This window comes from Erinaceus europaeus, chromosome 13 (genome assembly GCF_950295315.1).
Source record: "Erinaceus europaeus chromosome 13, mEriEur2.1, whole genome shotgun sequence".
Classification (NCBI taxonomy): Eukaryota; Metazoa; Chordata; class Mammalia; order Eulipotyphla; family Erinaceidae; genus Erinaceus; species Erinaceus europaeus.
The window spans coordinates 37,895,295-37,918,478 of NC_080174.1; the positions used below are offsets into that span (position 1 = coordinate 37,895,295).

Consider the following 23,184-nt stretch of genomic DNA (forward strand, 5'->3'; position numbering starts at 1 on the left):
CACACTTGGCATGGTTGCTCTGGAGGAACAGCAAAGGCCCGTGAGCAGCCTGGAAGCTGGGGATCTTCAAGCTGAGGGCCTGGCTGCCTGAGGCTTGGTCCTGGGTGCAGGAAACCCCTCACATTTAGGGTAGACTGGCAGATAATTAGCAGGGTTTCCTATGTCAGGTCCCTTCTCACTCTCCAGCACCTGGTCTTCTTCCTCAGCCAGCTCTGCAGGCCCCTCCTCCAAGGTCTCCCCAGATCTTGTAAGCAGGTGGTTTGCTATTTCTCTCTAAGCTCCAAAGCTCTTTGTTTATGCCAAATGCCCACCGACCCCACTCTTATTTTGTTTTCTTTTGATATTTCAAATTTATAGAAAGGCTACAAAAAATAGTCAAAGGATTCCTATATTCTCTTAACCTATATTCATCAACTACTCACAAGTTATTTACTTTTTAAAGATGTATTTATTTCATCTGAGATGAGAGACAGAGAGATAGAGGTAGAGATAGAGAGATGCCTGGTACAAAGGACACCAAGAGCCTCAGGCATGAAAGTTTTATGTTCTACCAGATGGCCAATATTCACATTTTAAAAAATATATTATTTTTTTAATTTAATGAGAGAGAGAGAGAGAAAGAGAGAGAGATGGAGAGAGACCAGACTACTCTCAACTCTGGTTTATGGTGGTGCTTGGTATTGAACCTGGGACTTTTGAGACTCTAGCATCAAAGTCTTTTGCATAACCATTATGCTGCCTCCCTAGCCCCATATTTGCATTTTAAATCATTATCTTATCACTTTCTCTTTCCATATATGTATTTTCCATATATGTATTTTTTCTTTTTTCTTTACCAGAGGACTAAACCATTTATATTCACACAGCTCTTCTTCTAAATGAACTGTGACATCTAATCTCCCAAATCCAACTGCCCAATCCCTAAACCTTGAACTCTTCAAAGGCACGGGTGATGGCCCACTTACCTATTTCCCAGCATATGACAGAAAGCAAGTGATGAAATGCAAGGCGGGGGTGGGGAGGGGGGTAGGAACTCAAAGGGCAGAGAAGGGGAAGCATGGCTCAGTGCTGGCTTGAAGCTGGCAGTGGACCTCATCAGGAAGTGCCTTCCTCACCTGTGTATGTGGCAGGAACCAAGGCAAGGAGCCAGCCCTTGGCACTGTGAGCCCAGTCTCTGAGAATCCTCCCAGGCTTGGCAGAAACCTGCTCTGGTCTAAAGTCTGAGTGGCACAGTCAGGTATTCAGTCCCCTCGGAGCTGAATTGAGCTGCCACCATACTAGGCAGGCAGCAGTCCTGTTTGGAGGAGTCTTAGTCTTTCCATTTCAGACATCTCTCTTTTGCATTTTAGGCTTGTTTCTGTAGTAAAAATTGTCTTTAAAAAAATTTAAATCCCGTGAGGATCCTGGTTCGAGCCTTCAGCTCCCACCTGCAGGGGAGTCGCTTCACAGGCAGTGAAGCAGATCTGCAGGTGTCTATCTTTCTCTCCCCCTCTCTGTCTTCCCCTCCTCTCTCCATTTCTCTCTGTCCTTTCCAACAATGATGACATCAACAACAGTAATAACTACAACAACAATAAAAACAACCAGGCCAACAAAAAGGAAATAAATAAATATATTTTTAAAAATCTTTAAAAAATGTAAAAAAAATTTAAATCCACTTACTATTGGATAGAGAAAGAGAAAAATTGAGAGGAGAGGGGAGGTAGGAAGGGGAAGAGACAGAGAGACACCTGCAGCCCTGCTTCAGCACTTGTGAAGCTTTCCCCCTAAGGTGGGGACCAGGGGCTTGAGCCTGGGTCCTTGCTCACTGTAATGTGTGCAATTAACCAGGTGTGCCACAATCTTTATCCTCCTCCCCCCCCCCCCCCCAGTAAGCTTTCTCTTGGCAAAGCTCTTCACTTGTCTGCACTGAGCAAGAGGAAAAAGGACTAGTCTATCCTATATTGCAGAGTTTTCAGCTCAGTCAGGGGTTAATGAGACAGTAGGAAAGAGCACATGGGCAAAAATGACTTCACTCCCTGAGTCACAGGGTCCTCACCTGTCAGTAAGACTGGTATGTGTGCCTGTCCTACAACCTTGCCACAAAGATTTGGTGACATAATGCATGGTAACACTCAGTGGATATCCTGGCCACCACCAGCAACAGCCTGAGGAGCCATCTCCTAGCTCACAGTTCTTAGGGCTGGAGGGGGGGGGGTGTTCAGCTGGTACCCACATACATAGCCTCAGATGTGAAAAAAGCCTGAGCTAAGAGCTTCTCCTCACCAATTACCTGGACCAAACTGGGCTTGTAAAAGAAACAGAAAACCCCCCTCCATTTATGGAGGACACTAATGTGGTATCTTCCATCTGGTCACCCTTACATAGATATGAACAAATAATACTGTCCCCCACATGCCAGATTGCAGCTGAGAGCAGAGTTCAGCATGCAAGGGTGGTACTGCGTGCAAACTGGGGAGCTGACAGCTCTTGGCTATGAAATCTTGGGCAAGGACCCTCTCTTCTCCTAGCCTCAGCATCTACATTATGGGGACAGTCCCAGGGCCAGTCTCCTAGAGTTCTCATCAAGAATTCAAGAATGATGTCTCTCGAAGGCTAACCCCCACAGGAGCCCTGCACTGCCAGGGTCCTCACAGACTCCAACTTGGCCTCTGCATTCCCAGCAGGGGAGGCATCCGTGCTTCTGGTCTACAGAAGCAAGACAAACAGTAAAGTAATGGTGACCAATAAGTCAAGGTCAGGCGATGTGCTCTAAGCTGAAAATCTATCAAAAATTTGGTAAAGATGGCATCTGCATGGGGGCAGGTGGTAGTTGTGGCTGAGCAGGCATGAGGGTAACAAGTAAGATGACCTCTGTGCCTTTAGTTACTGCCTCACCCTATTGCCTAGAGAGTTCCTGCACAAAGTAACTGGCTAGCATTTGTTGAATGAATATAAGGGGTCTAGTGCTGGGAGGGCACACCTGGTGAACGTTGAGGTGCTGCAAACTATTTGTGCTGGATCTCAGAAGGACTAGCGGAGAAGATGAAGGTGGCACAGAGTTGCAGGCTCCTCTACCCCAGCTTCCTATCATCTGTAGTGCCTCCTCCTTTCTCTGGAGCATCTTTTTTTTCTGATAGTGAGCAAGGCCTTGTCTCAAGTGAGGGGACTTTAATGAGTCCTGTTGTTCCATCAGGCTCTATCTGCCTTGACTGGGAGGCAGTGTAGTACAATGGCCATGTGAGAGTGAGGAGTCAAGCCCACACCCATCTCTCCTCTCCCCATGTGTCTAGGATTAGGAAAGGACACTGCAGCTCATTGAAGCCTGTGTTCTCACCTTGGTCCATAATACTAGCACCACATTGATCAGAGCATACTTTCCTTTGGGATGACTTGAAGGTCTGCCTTCTATATCAATGGATAAGTTACAGGAGGTCAGGCTACAACCCCCACCACCACAAGATGCTCCAAACACTGAGAGTTCCTTGAGGATGAGTCCCCTCCATGCTACTAGGATGTCACCTAGGCTTTAGCTCACAACAGATGACAATAAATATTTGGTAGAGAGAAAGCAAGGGAAGTATTTTAGCGTAATGGTAAACGTAATTCAATAGTGTGTCCTTCAGAATAGAAGTGTCCTGAAAATTGTTAACAAATGAATAAGATGACATTAACTGTCCAGTGGTGGCAGATACCATGGCACTGTGTGTTGAGTACCTACTATGTGCTACTAGCCTTAGAACTTTCCATATTCTACTTCATTGGATTTTCATAACCACTTGTAATGCAAGGCAGTACTGATATATATGGCCTCCATCATATTTATTGCTTTGGTCATTATTGGAATTCCAGCACTTCAGGCCAAATTGTTCAGATAGAAAGTGAGCCCAGTCCTCAGCACATTGAAGGAGGCTTCAGTGCTATGGTCTCTCACTCTCTTTCTGTCTCTATCTAAAAGAAGAATGCAAAGAGAGAAAAAAAGAAAAAGGGAAGACACCACAGCATCAAAGCTTCCCTCAGTGTGATGGAAACTGGGCAGGAACCTGGGTCATACACATAGCAATGCAGCACATTATCCACGTGAGCTATCTGGCCAATCCTATCAGCCCTAATCTGTGGACAAGCAAATTGGGTTCCCATATCCAGGAAGTGGAAGAGCTAGGATTTGTGTCAGGCCTGCCTACTAAGCATATACTCCCTCCCACGATCCACTCCTATTTTTAAGTACCTGTTAAGGGTCTGCTTTGCCTAGCCCTATACTGGGTACTGGGGCCAGAGAAGAGGTGTGAGGCTCAGCCTGGCCCCCAAAGCCCTCAGTCCAATGGATGAGGCAAAACAAACACAACTATTACTTGATCTAAAGACAATTAAGAGTCTACAGCTAATTCTGTGAACAGGCAGGCCAGGAAGAGGGGAGTGCTATGGTCTGGACTGCAAGGGTGTGGGAAGGGAAGGGTAGCACTGTTTTCCATATTTAAAGTCAGGAAAAGAAGGAGCCAAGTGGTGGCACACCTGGTAGAGCAAGCTACTATGTGTGAAGATACACGTTCAAGTTCCCCCTCCCTAAACCCACCTTCAGAGAGGAAGTTTCATAAGCAGTGGAGCAATGCCGCATGCGTCTCTTCATATTTTCTCCCTGTCTCTCTCCATATATATATATATGTCAGGAATTGTGGAGTCCTGCAGATACTGAGCTCCAGCCATAACCTTGGTGGCAATTAATAAAATAAGAAAAAGGAGGCTCATAACGGTAATATGTGCTCGTAACTGTGCCCCTAGGAGGCTCAGAAATGAAGGTTACACCACTGGAAAGAATCTTAACATGACTTTGTCCAGAACCAAAACCATTACTCTTCCCCCTGTCTAAAATTTCTTAAATTCAAAGAAGTTCCCTAGGGGATTTGCTGGAAAAGGTTAACTTTACAGATGAGAGCAAAGGATTTGAAGAGCCGACTATGGGCAGGACAGGAAAGCCCCAAAGGACAGTGTCTGTCTCAGAAGCTAGCAGAACCTGTCTTATCCCAGCACCCAGGACTTGCAGCTTTGGAACTGCTGAGTTATACCTGGACTGGTACTTGTACCAGTGTGCCAACCTAGTGCCAGGAGATCTCTCTGCCCATGGCTTCCTCTGCAGCCCAGTTCAGCCTCAGTCAGCTCTCCTTCAAATGTTCTGATCAGGAAGTTCAGATAACCTGCTTCCTATATCTGGGAGAAATGTTACATCTGAGGTGCTCAGAAGAATTGCTGTGTCCCAGTTCCTGCTGGTCACTGACTAACTGAAGGACCCCAGACAAGCATCTGCACCCCATGTTTTCCTTCATAGAGCTGAGATGGAGGGAACTGTTTGGTATGTTGTCATGAACCTGAAGAAGCATGTAGAAAAGTTCTGGCACCTCATAGCCATCAGGAAATATAGCTTTTACTAGTTCCATGCGACAACTGAAGTTTCCAACTCAGGCAGTACGGTACTTGGAAAGATGTCACTGAGGCAGGACCCAGAAGGCAGATGGGGTTCACACATGGGTCTAAAGCCCACAGGGCCAGGGAAGGAAGTGCTGCAGGCAAAAGAAAGCACAAGAAGAGAACAGCTGGGTGTGAGTTGGGTGTGAGTGACTTTATGGAAAAGACCATTTACTAGGCAGCTCCTGGCCACCTTAGAGAGCACCACCTGACTCTGACCTGGCTTTGCTATCCCAGGAAGACAAAAGCCATGGTTGTCCTCCACAGGCAGCTGAAACAGGCAACCTTCTGACAGGAATGCCATATGTACATCTCTGGGGTACTCCTTTGCTATACTGTCAGGTGCATCCGACCTCTTTTCTGTCTGAGCAGTCTCCACCACTAGTAAGCAAGGCTCCTGGACAGAAAGGAGGGACTAGAAGGGTCACAGCACTGGAGTCAAAGGCTGGAACCCAGGGCCAGTTGGAAAAGGTTGAAGGAGAAACTACAACTTTGGCTTCAGGGGCAAGGCAAGTCGGCCATGTTTTCTGGGCATTCTGGGGCCTCATGTGTTGCACACAGACCAGCTGCTTTCTTCCTCCCAGTGGAGAACTCACAAAAGAGATCAGGCTTCCCTGCAGTAGATAAGAAGTAGGTTAGACCTAGGAAAACCCATGTGGTTTCACACATGATTGTTGGGAAGAGACTGACTGCATGTGCATTTCATGGGAGGCCAAAGGGGTAGTGAAGGGAGGGGGTGTTTAGGGTCCATTGAGGTAGGATAATGTCAAGAATAGGGGCCGGGTGGTGGCACATCTGGTTGAGCACACATGTTACAATGTGCAATGACCCAGGTTCCAGCCCCCAGTCCCCACCTTCAGGGGGAAAGCTTTGCAAGTGATAAAGCAGTGTTGCAGGTATCTCTCTGTTCTATCACCCTCTTCCCCCTTGATTTCTGGTCGTCTCTACCCAGTAAATAAATAAAGATAAAAAATTATAACTAAGATAAAATAATGTCAAGGATAAAAGGTCTGACATCAGGCCAGCAGACTAGCTCACCTAGGAGGGTAGCTGCTTTGTCATGTGTGCAAACCAGGCTCTTTCTCAGCTCCCCCCCACACATACACACACACTGCATGGTGGGAAGCTTTGCTGGTGTGGTATCTTCCCCTCCCTCTCTCTCTCACATATACACACACATTGAAGCTTAGGGCAGTGAAGCTCCAGCGACAGTAAGAAGAAAAAAAATTTGTTGCTTTTAAGAAAATGCTCTAGAGCCAGGCTGCCTAAGTACAAATTATGACTCCATCACTTCTTAGATGGGTACCAGTGGACAAGTTGCTTCACCATGTAGTGCCTCAGTTTCCTCATCTGTAAAGTGAGGATTAAGTCTTTAGCTACATAGGATTATTCTGCAGAGTAATAGTATACATTGTTCTGTGTTATAATCCAGAGTAATATATAGTGCCTAGGTAGCACCTAGCACATAGTAATAAAGACCCTAGCTCTTGTGATAGTATCTAAAAATCTCTCCCTGCACATCCACCCCGAAGCTGAGAAGCCAATATCCTTGTTCCCAAAACCAGAGAAGGGAGTACCTGAAGTTCTGACAGCTGGATATTAGTTTGGAGGGTGAGGCAGAACTGTATCTCTGAGTCAATTCACGGGGATCCCTGCATCCCAGGGACTACTGAGGTGAGGACTGACTCTATCACTGGGGGTTAGGGCAAGGGCTGCCTGAGAGGCCAGAAAAGCAGAGTAGAAAAGATCATACCAGGCCAGGATCCAGAGTTGCCCCACCAGTCCCATCTGCCCTATCTCTGGCTTTCCCTTCCTCTTTGGTCTTTGGGGCAAAGATTTGTGCTGGTTCAGGCCTGGAAATACCAGAAATACCAGAAACTAAAGTTGTCTCTCTTTGGGCGGCCACAGCATAAAACCAACCAACATGATCCTGCTATTAACCTCGATTAACTTGGAGAAGATTCCATCTCAGGCTGTTGAGGCCCTGTGGCTCCAGCCAAGCCCCCTGATGAGGGCCCCAAAATGGCCAGACTTGGGCAGAAAGTGGGTAGGGGAGAGAGTGGGTGGTGGGTGGTATCCCCAGCTCAAAGGTTGGACCAAGAACAGGGAGGCCTGAGTCTTCAGGGACTGAGCTGACCCCTACCCCAATGCCCAGCTCCCGCTGCCCGCTCACAGACATGGGCACAGAGGAGTTGATTGTTTGTATCTGACCACGGAGACTGCTTCCCAGGGCAGCTGAGAGCACAGGCCTGGATGTCGAGGAGGTAATTGCCAACCATGAGGCCAAAACCGTCCCCCTCCACTCCTGTGGACACAGACGCTCCAGCTAGAGACAGAAGAACAGTCACAGGCACACAGAGGACCTCACAGGGCCCAGGAGAGGATCAGGGCCAGTCTGGTTATGCTCGCATGCACGTGCGCGCACACATACACACACTCAGAGAGAGGCTCCACAGCAGCTACACCCTGAGGCACAGTTCCTAGGAGAATAAAAACACCCATTCAGGCAGGGGGTGAGGACAAGACCAAAATAGAACCACGGAGGAGCCATGGAGTGGAAGGCAAAGAACAGCCTGCAGAGGCAGTCAGATGGGTGTTAGAATACTGCTTCTGTCACTTTCCAGCAGCTTGACAGGAGCCAAATCATTGCCCTTCCTGAGCCTGCATGAGAGTCATTAGTGAAATGGACACAGGAAGATTTCCCAGTGACCCAGGCCTTCTGCACAGTGTCCCCCATCCCCAAAGTGGCAGTGGTGGTGGAGAACAGTAGGGACTGTTGTAGTGTTTTATCTTTAAAGGTGAAAGAAAGGCATTCTCACATATAAGAAATGAGGGAAACAAATCAGAAATGAGAATGAGTCTTCTCAGAGTCCAGTGGGGCCAGTTGGGAAATAAGCACAAAAAAGAACATAGGTTTTACAGGCCACCAGGCCTAGGTTGACAGTCCAGCACTGCTACTTCACAGCTTTAATGCCAGGGAATGAATTCAGGGTCTTGCACATCTGTAATACCACTGAGCCACCTTCCCAGCCCCATTTGTACTTTCTGCTTTCAAGAAGAGACACCAATGTACCACTCCATTATCCACAGAGCTCCCTTGGCACTGTCCATGGTGCTCCCACAAGTTGCTAGGGATGGAACCCAGGACCTCACAGGGAAACGCATATGCTACCTCCAGGGCTCACAGCTAAGTCAGCTCACCTGTCCAGGTCTATCTTGGCTCCTGAAAAATTACATCACTAATCTTAAGGAGAGATTGTGAGAACAACACCACATAGTAGTAAGAGCACTGAAGCCAGGCTGTCTGTTGGCTCAACAGTTTTATCTCTCTGGAAACGGAGGTAACAATAGTACTTACTTCAGAGGGCTATAAAGACAAAATGCTCAGCACAGTGAAGATGGCAATGACAAGTGCTGGCGAATGACAAATGCACTTAGCTGTTGGAACGGTGAGCTATGTGCCAGCATGGTGTAACTCCTAGTCCACAGGCATTAGCTTGCCTGGCCCTCCACAGTCCTCCCTGGTACAGAAGCTCCCACAAAGCCCTCCCTTTCTAAAGAGGAGGGTGTGGGAGGAGCAGTGGCACCCAGCCCTACCCCCTCTGCTCCCACAGGGACTCGGGAGGCGGCCTTTGTGTACGCCATCTCTTCGGCAGGTGTGGCCTTTGCAGTGACACGGGCATGCAGCAGTGGGGAGCTGGAAAAGTGCGGCTGTGATCGGACAGTTCATGGGGTCAGCCCACAGGGTAAGCAAGGGGGGGGGAGAGGATGTCCCTCGGAGGGCAGGGGCCTGCACTCTAGCCCTCACTCACCCACGGCCCCTGCACCCCAGGCTTCCAGTGGTCAGGATGCTCGGACAACATTGCCTACGGCGTGGCCTTCTCCCAGTCATTTGTGGATGTGCGGGAGAGGAGCAAAGGGGCTTCATCCAGCCGGGCCCTCATGAACCTGCACAACAACGAGGCTGGCAGGAAGGTAGTGTGGCATTATTTTCATCACCACCTGGCAGGGGTGGGCAATTCAAGGCCCCTGAAACACTCCCATCCACATGCCACCTGAAAACATTCCCCAGCTTTTTACTAGAACTCCCCATAAGCCAGTGGGGGACAGGGTGGCAGAACAGTGGATTAGAGAGGCAAGTGGGTACTTCAGAGTAATGTGAACAGCCACCACTGCAAAGCACACATCCCCCAAGATGCCCTTAAACCTTCTACACATATGTCCTCAGGTATGTGTCCAATGTACTCTACCACATTCAGCTAAATGAGCAGCAGGGCTAGGACTTGAACCCTCTGTCCTTTTGTGTTACACAAAAAGGTCACACACTGAACTGTGGCACCATCTGCCTTCTTTAAGGTTCCTCTCCAAAATGTCATTCCCTGTAATTCAAGTGACACTGCCCTTATTGTTTGCTGATAGCACAGAGAGAAATTTAGAGGGAAGGAGGAGATAGGGAGACATTAGCAGCACTGCTCCACCACTCGTGGGGACCAGGAGTTTAAACCTGGGTCCATGTGTATAGTGGCATGTGTGCTCCACAGGATACACCAATGCCCAGCCCTTTAAAGTGTGTCTCTTCCAAATACCGTCTCCAAGTACCCCATGGTCCCACACCAGCAACACACAATAGATAGTAGGTGCTTAGTAAAAGGAAGCAAGACAGTAAATGTCCATTTCTGCGTTAACCCCAACTATGCCAACCCCAGAGGCCTCTCGACTCCAGCCTCCTCTGGCTTTTCCTGACTGCCCCTCTCCCCTCCCCACCCCTGCAGGCTATCCTGACACATATGCGGGTAGAGTGCAAGTGCCATGGGGTGTCAGGCTCCTGCGAGGTGAAGACATGCTGGCGGGCTGTGCCACCCTTCCGTCAAGTGGGCCATGCTCTGAAGGAGAAGTTTGATGGTGCCACTGAGGTGGAGCCACGCCGTGTGGGCTCATCCAGGGCACTGGTACCACGCAATGCACAGTTCAAGCCCCACACGGATGAGGACCTGGTATACTTGGAGCCCAGCCCTGACTTCTGTGAGCAGGACATGCGCAGTGGTGTGCTGGGCACCAGAGGCCGCATGTGTAATAAGACGTCCAAGGCCATTGATGGATGTGAGCTGTTGTGCTGTGGCCGCGGCTTCCACACAGCGCAGGTGGAGCTGGCTGAACGCTGCAGCTGCAAATTCCACTGGTGCTGTTTCGTCAAGTGTCGGCAGTGCCAGCGACTGGTGGAGCTGCACACATGCCGGTGACCACCCACCATCTGTGCCCATCAACTACCCAGTGGCCAAGGGAAGGCCAATAATTTAACAGTTCACCACCACCTTCCCCAAAAGATACTGTTTGTAGTTTTGGTTTTGGTTTGGTTTTTAGGTCCTTACATTATTTATTGCCGAAACCAGGCAGGCAGCCCCAAAGGCATCGACCAGGGCCTCCCGGGAGCCTGGACCTCTGGGGCTGCCACTGACCAAAAGGACCTTGTTCGTTTCTCTGGCTATGTGTGTGGCCGCAGCTGACCACTCAGCTGTTATCTGCCTGCCTTTCTACTTGCAGATCTCAGGTGGATAGTAAGGAGTGTTACATCCTACTGACTGACACCTGGGGGAAGAAGGATAGTGCCATCTCGATGGGAATTGTACCCCCCACATGTACACACACACACACACACACACACACACACACACACACACACACACCCAGCAGGGGGATGGAAAGATGCCAGGTGAAAGGAAAAGGGCTCTTCTCAGCCCTTCACGAGCAGCCGTAGGCTCTTCTCTGTGGGACCTTGTAGGTAGGAAAAGCAGGTCAGGGCAGGGCTACAGAGAGAAGGCTATGTATGTCCCAACTCAGAGCCCTCTCCGCTGCACCCTCATAGGGAAAACCTCAGCATGCTCACCCCTCCCCCACAGGAGGACAGGCTGCCACCCTGGAGCAGAGTCACCTCCTCAGTGTGCTCCTGAGAAACTGAGAGTAGAGCTCTCTTAAAGGAGTAAATGCAACATTTCAGGGCCTGTGTGTGGCGTCTCACTTGATAATCATAAAATTCTCAGGTGGAGGGGGCAAGACAGAGATGCTTACAAAGCCCATTTACAGCAAAGGGAAAAACTCAGTTGGGCCTTGCAGCCATGTAGATGGAGAGGCAGAGGCAGCATAGCACTCCCTAGCACCTGTACCCTAAAGCTCCAGAATCTGCATGTCTCCTTGGGTGTGAGCCTTGAGGAAGGGGCTTTGGCTGCAAGAAGAGGGATGGGGAAGCAGCAAGAAGCCATAGGCCACAGGATAAGTAGAACCCACATGTTACTGAGGAAAGAGATCAGCTGGGAGGCTGACAACAGCGCAGTCTCAGTAGTGGAGGCACCCTTCTCCCAGGTGCCAGGGAGAGCAGCAGCAGCCAGGACCTGGTTCAGTCCCTTCTATGAGCGGAACGCAGGTATACCTAGACCTGGCTAGACCCAACTGCATCTCAGGTGGGCTCCCAGCCACCAGAACTCACTGTCAGAACTCCACACTGCCTCTGCATTGGGGTTCTAGCTTCCAAATTTGAGGACTTAGTGTCTGCGATGCCCATTGGAGGCTCTTCAGACCCCCAAGTCCTTGTGTCCAGGGTTCAGTGTGTGAATTTAAAATCCTAGTTTCTGAACACAGGCAGGCTCCAGTCTATATGAACTCGTCCAGGCCTTGTGGAGCATGCATCCTGGTGCTGGCTCCCTCACAGAGAGGGTTAAGACAGTTGGTCTCCAGCCAACCTCTCTGCTCAATGTCCATTCAAGGAGGCAAAAACTAAGTGGGATGCTGGAGTCATATTTGAATGTGGGGAGAAACTTGAGGTAGGCTGGCTCTGATGTGCATGAAAGCTGAGCCGACTAAGTGTCCCCACAGATGGGCCCATTGCTCCTCCAGCAGGCACTGACCAGTTCTCTGTCCAATGCCAGGGAAAATACTACCCCTCATTGGGAGAGGCCAGGACTGGACAGAGGGCACCCTGGAGACCTCACCCCCATCAGAGACAGGACTGAGTCACTATTCCCCTCCCCCAAGTTCTGTCCCAGAGGCAGAAAATAGATCCTGGATGGATGCTGGTTTTGGATGGGCATATACACCCTCCTTTAGACACAAAGGAGGGTCTATGCCAGGGTGTAAGCTTCTCTTTCTACCAGCAGGCTCCTCAAAGCTGAGCTGGGGGGGGTAGGGGGTGATTCTGAAGGTAAAAACTGACTCGATTCTAGGACTCTGCCCTACCCTACAAGCACTACAACCAGAACCCCAAAGGGATCCATAGCCACAGGAAAAATAGAATTTCTTAGAATGTCCCTGGTTCAGTGTGTCCCAAGCAAATAGAAAAACTAGCATGGGTGTGACATAGCCCAATCACTCTGGAAATTGGCCAGAGGGACCAAGTCTTGACAGCAACCCTCTCCACTGGTTTTATCTCACAGCAAAGGTGATATTTCCCTGAGGCTTAGGGCTTGAAGAGCCCCAGCTCTGGATGCTGCTACTCCTCTGCTTTCCCCACCCCGACCCCCACCTTCCCATCCTACCCTTCAATTTTATTCTAGGCTCCTTGCCTTTGTAACATCCCATAAAATAGTCTGATGCACGATAAAATGATTATTTCTTTAATCTTTCAATTGTGGCAGTGACTTTTTTGTTGTTGTTGCTGTTAGATGAAGGCGGGAGAAGTCTGGGGAAGTATCTGGGGTAAGAAGATAAAATTATCTAGTTTAACTAGTCCCCCTCAACCCTCTTCTGAATTGTATATGTTATTCAACTTGAACACAGAGAGGTCTGCATTTCGCTGACCCAGGATCAGTGTTTGGCCTGGAGAGGTTCATCAGAGCCTTTCTTGAGTGTTGGTGTGGAGAGGGAAGATGACTGCAATGACAGGAGGGGCTGATGAAATAGGTGCTGATATAACAGGTAGGAGACTAATGGAAAAGAATTTATTTCCAACAGGATACAGAAATCCAGGGCCGGTGGCTAGATGCAAGCTTCAGGATTAGATTCCAGATAGGATGAAAAGTTTGGGTGGAAAACTACCTACAAGTGAAAGCACAGCTGATAGGGAGATTCAAGCTCAGTCTAGCTGGATGAACACGTCATCCTCACCAAGGAAGTCAAGTACTTAAGGGCTTAACCCACATTGCAGCAACGTTCACTGTCAGAGAAGTTGGCCTGCCATGGGCTTGGCTTTCCAAATGTTTAGTGGGGGAAAAGGACTGGGAAGTTACCCATGTTGCCAGGCATATGGCATAGGTGTTACCTTGTGTCTCCTTCTTGCCCTCTGGTTCAATTTCTCACTTTCTATCTGAAAAAAAGTCAACCTGGAGCCCCAACAATAACCCCTCCCCCTCCCAAATAAAAACAGTGGTACCCAAGGATTTGTAAAAAAAAAAAACTGGTGAAGGCTAACCATATAGAAGAGGAGAAAGTATGAGTGGATCCTCATCCTCAGATCGGGATAAAAGGGAAAGAGAAAGGAACTGGTGATATAAAGGACCCAAAATGGCAGGGCAAAGAAATGAGGGTGAACATGTCCAACCTTTTATTATTATTATTATTTATTTTGGATAGAAACTGAGGACAAAGGGGGAGAGAGAGAGAGGGAAAGAGAGAGAGGAAGAGTCACCTGCAGCACTGCTTCTCTGTTAATGAAGCTTCCCCCCTGCAGTTAGGGATCAGACTTGAACCAAGATCCCTGCACACTGTAATATGTGCTCTTAGCCAGTTGTGCCATTGCCTGGCCCCCATCTCCTTTCTTTTTAAAGAATCATGAAAACAACTAAAGCTAGGGGGCTGGGCAGTGGCACACCGGATTAAGTGAAAATAGTATAGTATGAAGTGCAAGGACCTGTGCAAGGATCCTGCTTTGAGCCCCCAGCTTCCCACAGGTCTGCAGGTGACTATCTTTCTTTCCCTCTGTATCTTCCCCATCCCTCTCAATTCTGTCTGTCCTACCCCAAAAAAAAAAATTGAAAAAAAGTGGCCACCAGGAGCAGTGGGTTCGTACTGCAAGTACTGAACCCCACCGATAACCCTGGAGACAAAAAAAAACAAAACCTAAGGCTTTGCCAGAAAACTGATCTAAACTGAAATCCCAGCACTGCCACTCTTTCATTATATGGAATTTTGGACAACTTCCAGTCCCTTTCTGGGATTCGTTTTCCTTATCTGTAATATGGGGCTGCTCCCATAGTCCCAACTTCAAATGGGACTAAATAATAATGAAATGGGACTACACTACTAAGTGATGGCAGAACTTATTTTGGAAGAATGTTAAATAGTCTGTAAAGTTCAACAAATAGCAGCTGTTATTAAAAGTAGTCTTTTTCCCTTTTCAGGAGTGTAAAAGGTGGTTAAGGCAGCTATAAGACTGACAGATTGAAAATAAGGAGAAAAGCAAACTGTTTGGGAGAAATTAGGAGCTGAATGCAGGAACCCCAAGATTATGATCCTACTCTGGTCTCATCCCAGAGACCAGAGGCAGACAGAAGTCTCAGGGCAGAGATTCCCTGGTAGGAGAGAAGCCCAAGGTCAGAAAATTTAGTACACTCAAGATTGTAGCAAGGCTGCCCCTAGGCACCAACAGAAGATGGTGAGCCAGGGTCCCACTGGGCAAGAAGCAGAGCTTGGACAGGAAGCAGAGGCTAAGGAGGGCACAGTCAGATGGGTTATAAGAGTGCCAGAGTTGCATGGAACATATGTAGGGGCATGGGGACTCTACCTGGGAGGACACAAGGGCCAGGTCAGATTGCAGAAAGGCTGTTTCCAGACTCCACACTTAAAAGCAGCCCTCAGTGTTGAAAGTTAGCCTCCTTCTCAGTGCCTTCTTGATAATCAGTGGTCCAAAGGGTGGCTGGGGAGGTCAGAGGAAGAACTTAAGATGGATAGCAGGGAAATTTAGCGACTCCGCCACTGAGAGGAGTTAAGAAAGATCAAGCAGCGGGAGTTGGGCAGTAGCACAGCGGGTTAAGCACAGGTGGCACAAAGCATAAGGACCAGTGTAAAGGATCCTGGTTCGAGCCCCTGGCTCCCCACCTGCAGGGGAGTTGTTTTACAGACGGTGAAGCAGGTCTGCAGATATCTATCTTTCTCTCCCCCTCTGTCTTCCCCTCTTCTCTCCATTTCTCTCTGGCCTACCTAACAACGATGACCTTAATAACAACAATAAAAAAAAAGGGCAACAAAAGGGAAAATAAATGTGAAAAAAATTTTTAAATAATAAAAAAAGATCAAGCAGCAGCTAGAGGAGGTGGCTCAGTAGTAGAGCATAGGATTTGCATACATGGGTTCAATCTCCAGCTCTAGGCATTCGCTCACTTAACAGGGGTAGATAGCATAATGGTTATGCAAAGAGACTGTCATGCCTGAGGCTCTGAGGTCCCAGGTTTAATCCTCTGTACTGCCATTAGCCAGAGCTGAGTAGTGCTCTGGTAAAATAAAAATAAAAAATTAAAAAGGAAAAGGAGGAGAAGAAATCTGGGCAATAGGAAGGAGAAGGCAGATGGCAGGGAGACAGACACAGACAAGCACAAAGAGAAAAGCAAGCCCTGAAGAACCTATGGACAGGGGCTGGGCTAGAGGGCACCTGGGCAGAAGAGCCCAACTTCTGGCAAGATGACAAAATGCTGAACTTCAGGAGAAAGTGTCTGACTTAAGAGGTGAGGTGGTGGTCTAAGAGATGTGGGGGAAGAGTACGGAGTGTTCCCTGGCCTGGCCCAGGCGATGACTTCATAAGCATCTCCCCCCACTCCTTCCTGTGCCACCAGTCCTAGTGACCCCCCTGCCCGCATTTCAAGAGTCTAGGCCAACCAGGCACTGACAGGGAGAGCAGGGGCCCTTCTGGGCCAGGTCCCCCAGCCTGGCACAGTGCCGGCTAGGGAGGAGGGGCCTAAAGGCCCAGCCCTTGTCAGCATCCAGGCTGGCACTTCGGAGGCAATTAGCAGCCCAGCTGAGCTAATCCCCTGCCTGGTGGGGCCAACACAAACAGGCCCAGGCCGGGTGCACACTCGCCTCCCTGTTTGCTGAGGGGCCCGGTGGTCCGCCAAGAACAACATCAATAACCCGGGGCCTTCTCTAGGTTAAGAGGAGGACCTGGGCTTGCTGAAGAGCTGACAGTGCCCAACAGAGCACAATCTGGCCAGGTGCCCTAGCTGCCCCAGAAAGGCAGCCACTGTTCCCAAGTCTGGGGCCAGCCAGGAAGAGGAAGCTGGACACAAGGAGCCATGTACTTTGATTCAGCACATGGCCCCCACCCCCCTACCCATGCCACCTGTGAGGGAAAAGGGCCAACTTGTGTTTGTGCTGCCTCGGCCAATCTAATAACTAAGTCCAGGAGGGCCTAGGCCCTTTGGTCAGGACCCAAAGATTGGAGGCTCCATGTGAGACACAGAACTCAGAGGTAATTCAGCCCAGAACCCTACTTTCAAGGGGTTCACAGTCTAGCCTGGAATCAGACTGTGTATGACCTTGGAGCAGGACCAGCCTCTTGCTCCATTAACTACCACCTCCCACCTCCAGACAAGGATGATAGAACTCCCACAGTTAAGAAAGCAAAGGGGGATCCAGAAGAATCAAAGCTCAATTCTGTCATTCTTCCGGGAGCATGTACACCAGTCTGTAGACAGCTTTCTCTAGGAGCTCCAGTGGCGTAGTCCGTTAGCGTACGGTACTTATACAGCTTTCTCTAGGGCAGAGGGTGAGGAAGACTGAAGTTACACAGGTAAGAGTGATAAAACCTCAACTGGAAACAGCAGCTCTGCCACCACCTCTTGCTTTGCGAGGTGTGGCAGAAGACTTCAGCCCCAGATCCAAGCCTGCCAGGTAGACCGTCAGGTTCTGTCCACCAAAGGATAATCCAACCCTCTCCCACACCTGACTAGAACATCTAGCGTGGTCCAAGGTACAGATGAGTAGATAAGTCTTTCTCCCTTCAGTTCAGCCAAATTGGGAGGTATTTTTCAAAAAGGTCTTTCACTAGGAAACTGTAGAAAAACAAACAGATGGTAAGCACACAGAAGCAAGCAGATTCCTAAAGAATATTAGCCAGTACCTAACCAGAGCTCTAGAGTTATGCCTCCTTCCTCTTTCTAGATATCAGGAGACTTGGGGGTCTCATTCCTGATCAACTGCTGGCAAGTTGTGAAATGCAACACAAATTGGTAACCTCTAAAATTTCACCTGTAGAGAAAAGATAATGGCAGAAGCAGGGTTGGATGGCGGTCTAATTCCCAAGCCTCTGTTCCACACAGCCTCCCCAGGCCCACCCCTGGCATTATGGCTGTTGGAGGGTCAAGTGAACACTGAATGGGGAAGTGTCTAGTGGTCTAGGAAGGGCTGTGAGAGATTTTGATGGTCTTCATCAGTCAGCACTTTGGCTATGTTTGAGAGTATGCTGAAGTCTGACAATAGCATTATAGGTTCCTGATCCCATCAGGTCTCAAGGACAGTAGACTTTGCTGGATCTCTCTTCTGAGAGCCTTACTTCTTCTTGCTCCTCCTCCCAGTGGTCTGGGCCTCCTCTTCATCCCTTTCCTGGATGCAACTAGAGCCACCTGGGAAGCTTCAGGAATGGTGGTGGTTATCACAGCCAGGATGAGTTGCTGTCCCTCATTCATCACAGAGCTGGAGTGGATCCAGAGAAGTGACCAAGAGAATGTAGTGCCATTGTTCTCTAGACTGAAAACACTGAGTTCATAGCAGTCCCACTTCAATACAAAAAGAAGGGGGATTGAGGAGGGCAACATAAGCATTCAAATCACAGGAGACTCTGGACTTGCCTTCAAAAAAAAAAAAACAGGCCTGGCATGGTGGAAAAACACCTTGGGGGCTGGCAAGCAGTGCACATGTTAGTGTGCAGGGCCCCATGCCCCTGCTCCCCACCTGCAGGGGGGGAAGATCCACAAGAAGTGAAGCAAGTACTGCAGGTGTCTTTCTTTATCTCCTCTCTCCCTCTCAATTTCTATCCTATCAAGAAAAAAGAAAGCAAAATGTTCAATAATTTGTTTGGCTTTGTATGTTAACTCTCTTTTCAACTACCAGGTTCCAGATGCCAGCAGAATGCCGACCAGACTTCCTTGGACAGACGACCCCACCAATCTGTCCTGGAGCTCCGCTTCCCCAGAGACCCATCCCACTAGGGAAAGAGAGAGGTAGACTGGGAGTATGGACTGACCAGTCAACGCCCATGTTCAGCGGGGAAGCAATTACAGAAGCCAGACTTTCCATCTTCTGCAACCCACAACGACCCTGGGTCCATACTCCCAGAGGCATAAAGAATGGGAAAGTTATCAGGGGAGGGGATGGAATATAGAGATCTGGTGGTGGGAATTGTGTGGAGTTGTACCCTCCTATCCTACGGTTTTATTAATGTCTCCTTTGTTAAATTAATTAACTAATTAATTAATTAAAAACACAAACATCAGAAGCAGTGGATTCAATGTGCAAGCACTGAGTTAGCAATAACCCTGTAGGTTTAACAAAACAAACAAACAAAAAAGAATAGAAAGAAAGAAAAGAACAAGAAAAATACCTAAGAAATGAAGTCAGGAAGCAAACTACATCTAGGTCTCTCCCTACCCCTAAGGCTGTGGACTGAACCATATCATAAGTAGGTGTCCAGCAAACAGTTCCCTGTTCCAATTCTTTCACTTTCTGCTGGGGCATGCCTTCTCCCCTTTCCACGGGGGCGTAGTCACAGTTTTAATGATTAACACCCATATTAATATATCTCAGTCCTCCCCACATAGCAGACACTGTGTGTTTGTGTGTGTGTGCATGTGTGTGTGTGTGTGTGTGTGTGCAAGCAATATGGCACAGGATTCCTGGCCCCTAAGCTGCTGAGGTAAGCTTCAGTTCAACAGGAGGACCCCAGCATGATGAAAAGAGAGACAGGTTACACCCCTTCAGTGTGTCAAGAGGAGTTCAGTTCACCCAGCAGAGGAAGAGGGTAGGAAGAGATTCAGAACATTGAACCTATGGCCCACTCTCTGAGACAAAGCTTTTGCTTTGTTAACTTTGACATCCAAAATAAACTGTGTGACTAAAATAAGAATTTCAAATTATATACACCATTTATTCTGTGGCTATTCTAATACATTTGCCACCCTCTTGTAAGGGCATTCTAGTAGTTAAAAGCTCAACTCCAGCTTGACCACTTCCTAGCTGTGTACCTTGGATAAATCACTCAGCCCATTTCCTCAGTTATAAACTGTGTGGTTGAGCAGATAGAACATGAAAAGTACTGAGCCTGTTGCCTGACACACAGCTGATACTCAAACATAGCTGTACTACTGCTGCTAATATTAGAGAATTTCAATACCTACATTCCCTTCACCCCCAGTCCTGGGACTCATTAAGCCAAATGATCCAGGTGGGCTCCTCAGACTTGAGCTGGGCAGACACACACTACAGAAAAGTGGATCATTCCAAAGTCCCAGGTTCAATCACCCAGAATACCATATGCCATAACTGAGCAGTGCTCTAGTTAAATAATAATAGCAATAAATGTGGATCAGTGCCTTTTTCACAAACCTGCATTTTCTCCCAAAATCCATGCTATATTATGCCACACAACTGTCTACATATGCATGTTCCCTCTCACCTCCAAGACTGCAAGATCCTTCAGGGTGGGATGAGGAACTTCTATTATATTGCAGGGAGAGTGACAGAAGCACAAGATAAATGTCAAATGAACACTAGCTGAACACTAAACAGACAAAAGGTAGACTGCTGAACTGATGAGCTGCACAGGAGTTGAGTTCAAATCCTTTAAAATACTACAACTATAGCTATATTCTAGCCCTCTAGGGCTATTACCCTGGACATCTCTAAAACAAAGTAGGCAGAATAGATTAAATTCTGTCCACTGTTGTCCCTGGATTGCAGGATCCCAATCCCTTTTCAGGACCCCAAAGAAGAACCTCAGCACGGGTCCACAGTCACTGGTCCCTGTGCAAGGCTTCCCTCAAGGTCAGCCCACATGGCTTTGTTATAAATGATGGCCTGGACATTCATCTGACCCAAATGTCTCCTTGGTCTCTTCATCTCTAAGTTCCTGAAGCTTCAGCCAAGGACAACAGTGTGGACTCATTTCTTCAGGGCCCAGAGTAGAAGACTCCCAGCACCTGGAAGCAGCTGGAAGTTGGAACTCAAGGATTCATCACCATTGGCTTCCCCTTCCCGTGCCAAGTACATCTGTAAACAAGCCTTCTCAGTGGCTCCCTGCAGCTGCTCCCAAGGGGACAACAGAGAAATCAGGCTAGAATTGGGACAGTCCATGGCTTCCAAATGAGAACTGATCTGGGCAGGCTCTGGTCTGAAAGATGGTCCCTGGGTATATAGCTAGGCCTGCACTCTTGGCCCTGTGCCCAGAGCCTTGTACTGGTCTGCCAGTGTCCATGATCACTGCTTTGTGCCAGGCTGCTAGGACCCCAAGAGGCATAGGCCTATGTCACACTGCTGTAGGTCCTACTGTTTTACAAGCTGGCAGAGAGAATGAGCTTGGAGGGGCGGAGATTCCTGGATGCTGGGCTGTTGTGAATGATCCTGTTTGCTATAAAACAGCCAGACATTCCTAGGACCTGGAATCCCGCCGAGGCCATGGAGCTAGCCTTCTCAGCTATATATCTCCAGGCGGGGGACAGGCCTGAGACATCTGAGATAATAAAGACATGATTGTCTCAGTCCTGGGGCTTGTCTCTCCTTTGTCCCAGGGCCCAGCAGCCAGCAAGAAGTTTGAAGACACCCTCCCTCTCCTCCTGGGAAAATACAAACGCATCAGATTCTACAGCCCTTGGGGTGAACTTCCCAAGAAGCAGGCCCGAGCGCAGAAAAGGGTCCATTGCCTGGCAGTGCAGACCACCAATAACTAGGTAGAGCACTTACTCAGGAAACATGCCTTGTGCAAAAATCTTTAACTCTTACCAGCCCTACAACATAGAAAATATTCAATTTAGCTACAAAGAAACCAAAGCTAGAGAGAGGTTAATAGTCTTGTCCATTGGCAGACTGGTTTGAAATCTAGATTTACTCCAAAGGTTCCAACTTTTGCAGGAATTCTACCTCACTCTTCTTTAACTGTCTATCTTCCCTATCATCCATCTTCTCAAACTCTTCAATATCTGGAGGGAAAAACATATGAAGAAAATAGCCCTGACTTCTTAAACCTTAAAGCTAAAGCAATACTTACCTGGGGCATCTTATGTGCACGTCCTTTACACTTCTGCTACTATTTCCCTGGACACAGACTGCTCTGCTGTAAGTCATTTCTACCTCGATCTTACAACATGCTGTCTATAGACTCTCCCGAGGGTTTGTGGTATCATTTTCAGAGGGAAAATGGATGTGATGGGTGTTTTAGATGAACTTTATCCATTATTTACATTAATGAAGTGCCAGTTCTGCCTTCCTAAACACAGAAGCCTCTGAACAGAAAGGGACATCATCCACATGAAAGTAAGGCCCCCAAGAAGAGGGAGCACTGTACTCAGAACCAAAAAACTCTGGTTCCATCTATGAAATCTTACAGAGGGGTAACTCTTAAGTCAAGTTCCTTATTTGTAAAATAAGCATATGTTCTACTTGAATCATAGTGTTTTCTGAAGATAAGCATGAAAGCATTTTTATCAGCAGCTTTATAAATAGATGGCATTATGGGGGTCAGCAGCGCAGCAGGTTAAGCGCACAAGGCACAAACATGAGGACAGGCGTACGGATCCCGGTTCAAGACCCCGGCTCCCAACCTGCAGGGGAGTCGCTTCACAGGCAGTGAAGCAGATCTGCAGGTGTCTATCTTTCTCTCCCCCTCTCTGTCTTCCCCTCCTCTCTCCATTTCCCTCTGTCCTACCCAACAACAATGACATCAATAACAACAATAATTACAACAATAAAACAGCAAGGGCAACAAAAGGGAATAAATATTTTTTTAAAAAATAGATGACATTCTGTCCCACGTATGGTTTTCCCTATTGGTTTCTTTCAAATTCCTGACTGCTTCCTCCTTACCTTTCTTCTATGCAAGTATCAAAACTCACTATGTGTCCAGTGCTATGCTGAATACAGGCTTATACATAGGTTAAAAAGAAAAAAATGAGAGTGGTAACAACAGATACAACTCGACCAGAGTCAACTGGCAACCAACTAAAGGGCCAAGACCAGGCCCAGGCTTGGTAAGTTGTAACAGTCTGTTTAAACCTAAATCCTACTCAATCCCCTTTCAGTCTGCTGTTGGGTATCTCAGCACTGGAGGATTCACTATTCCTAGCATAGATATTTATCTAGTCATAGACAATTATATTAGCCACATGATCTTTCAGTTTTTCTCAGCCTCAGGAGCCCATCAATCTGTCCCCAACTCTCAGAGCTTTCTATCCTCTATTCATGGGGCCATTGCAAATCAGGGGGCCTCAACTCACTAGATACACAACTCCCCTCCTTAAGAATCAAAGACAGCTGAAAGGAACCAACAGTGAGAAATCTTTCTGAATAGCCCAAGGGAAAGCTAACCTAGTCCTTTATTTAAGCATTTTGATAATTAAAGCTCAGCATTATAAGAGGATATAGAGGATATATAACCTAACAGTCATAATATACACTGTAAAAGAGTTCACTGCTTGCACATATTCCCACTTACCCAAACAGCTATAAGATAAACCAAGTCCCTCTAGCCCTTTCCCAAGCAGACATTCCACTCTTCACTGGCAGTTGAAATCTGATGCTTTTGCTTGTAGGAACAGAGTATGTCTATCTATGACAAGACCC

General features: G+C 48.0%; 1 protein-coding gene across 1 annotated transcript in view; it reads left to right on the plus strand.

Annotated features, from left to right (window-relative positions):
• Positions 1–13,055, plus strand: part of WNT4 (Wnt family member 4) — a 30,012-nt gene extending 16,957 nt beyond the window's left edge. The window contains exons 3-5 of the mRNA XM_007522608.2: positions 9,054–9,185; positions 9,272–9,414; positions 10,212–13,055. Coding sequence (XP_007522670.1) covers positions 9,054–9,185; positions 9,272–9,414; positions 10,212–10,679 — 743 coding nt within the window. The 3' untranslated portion in view covers positions 10,680–13,055. The remainder of the gene's footprint in view (positions 1–9,053; positions 9,186–9,271; positions 9,415–10,211) is intronic.
• The last annotated feature ends 10,129 nt before the right edge of the window (positions 13,056–23,184 follow it).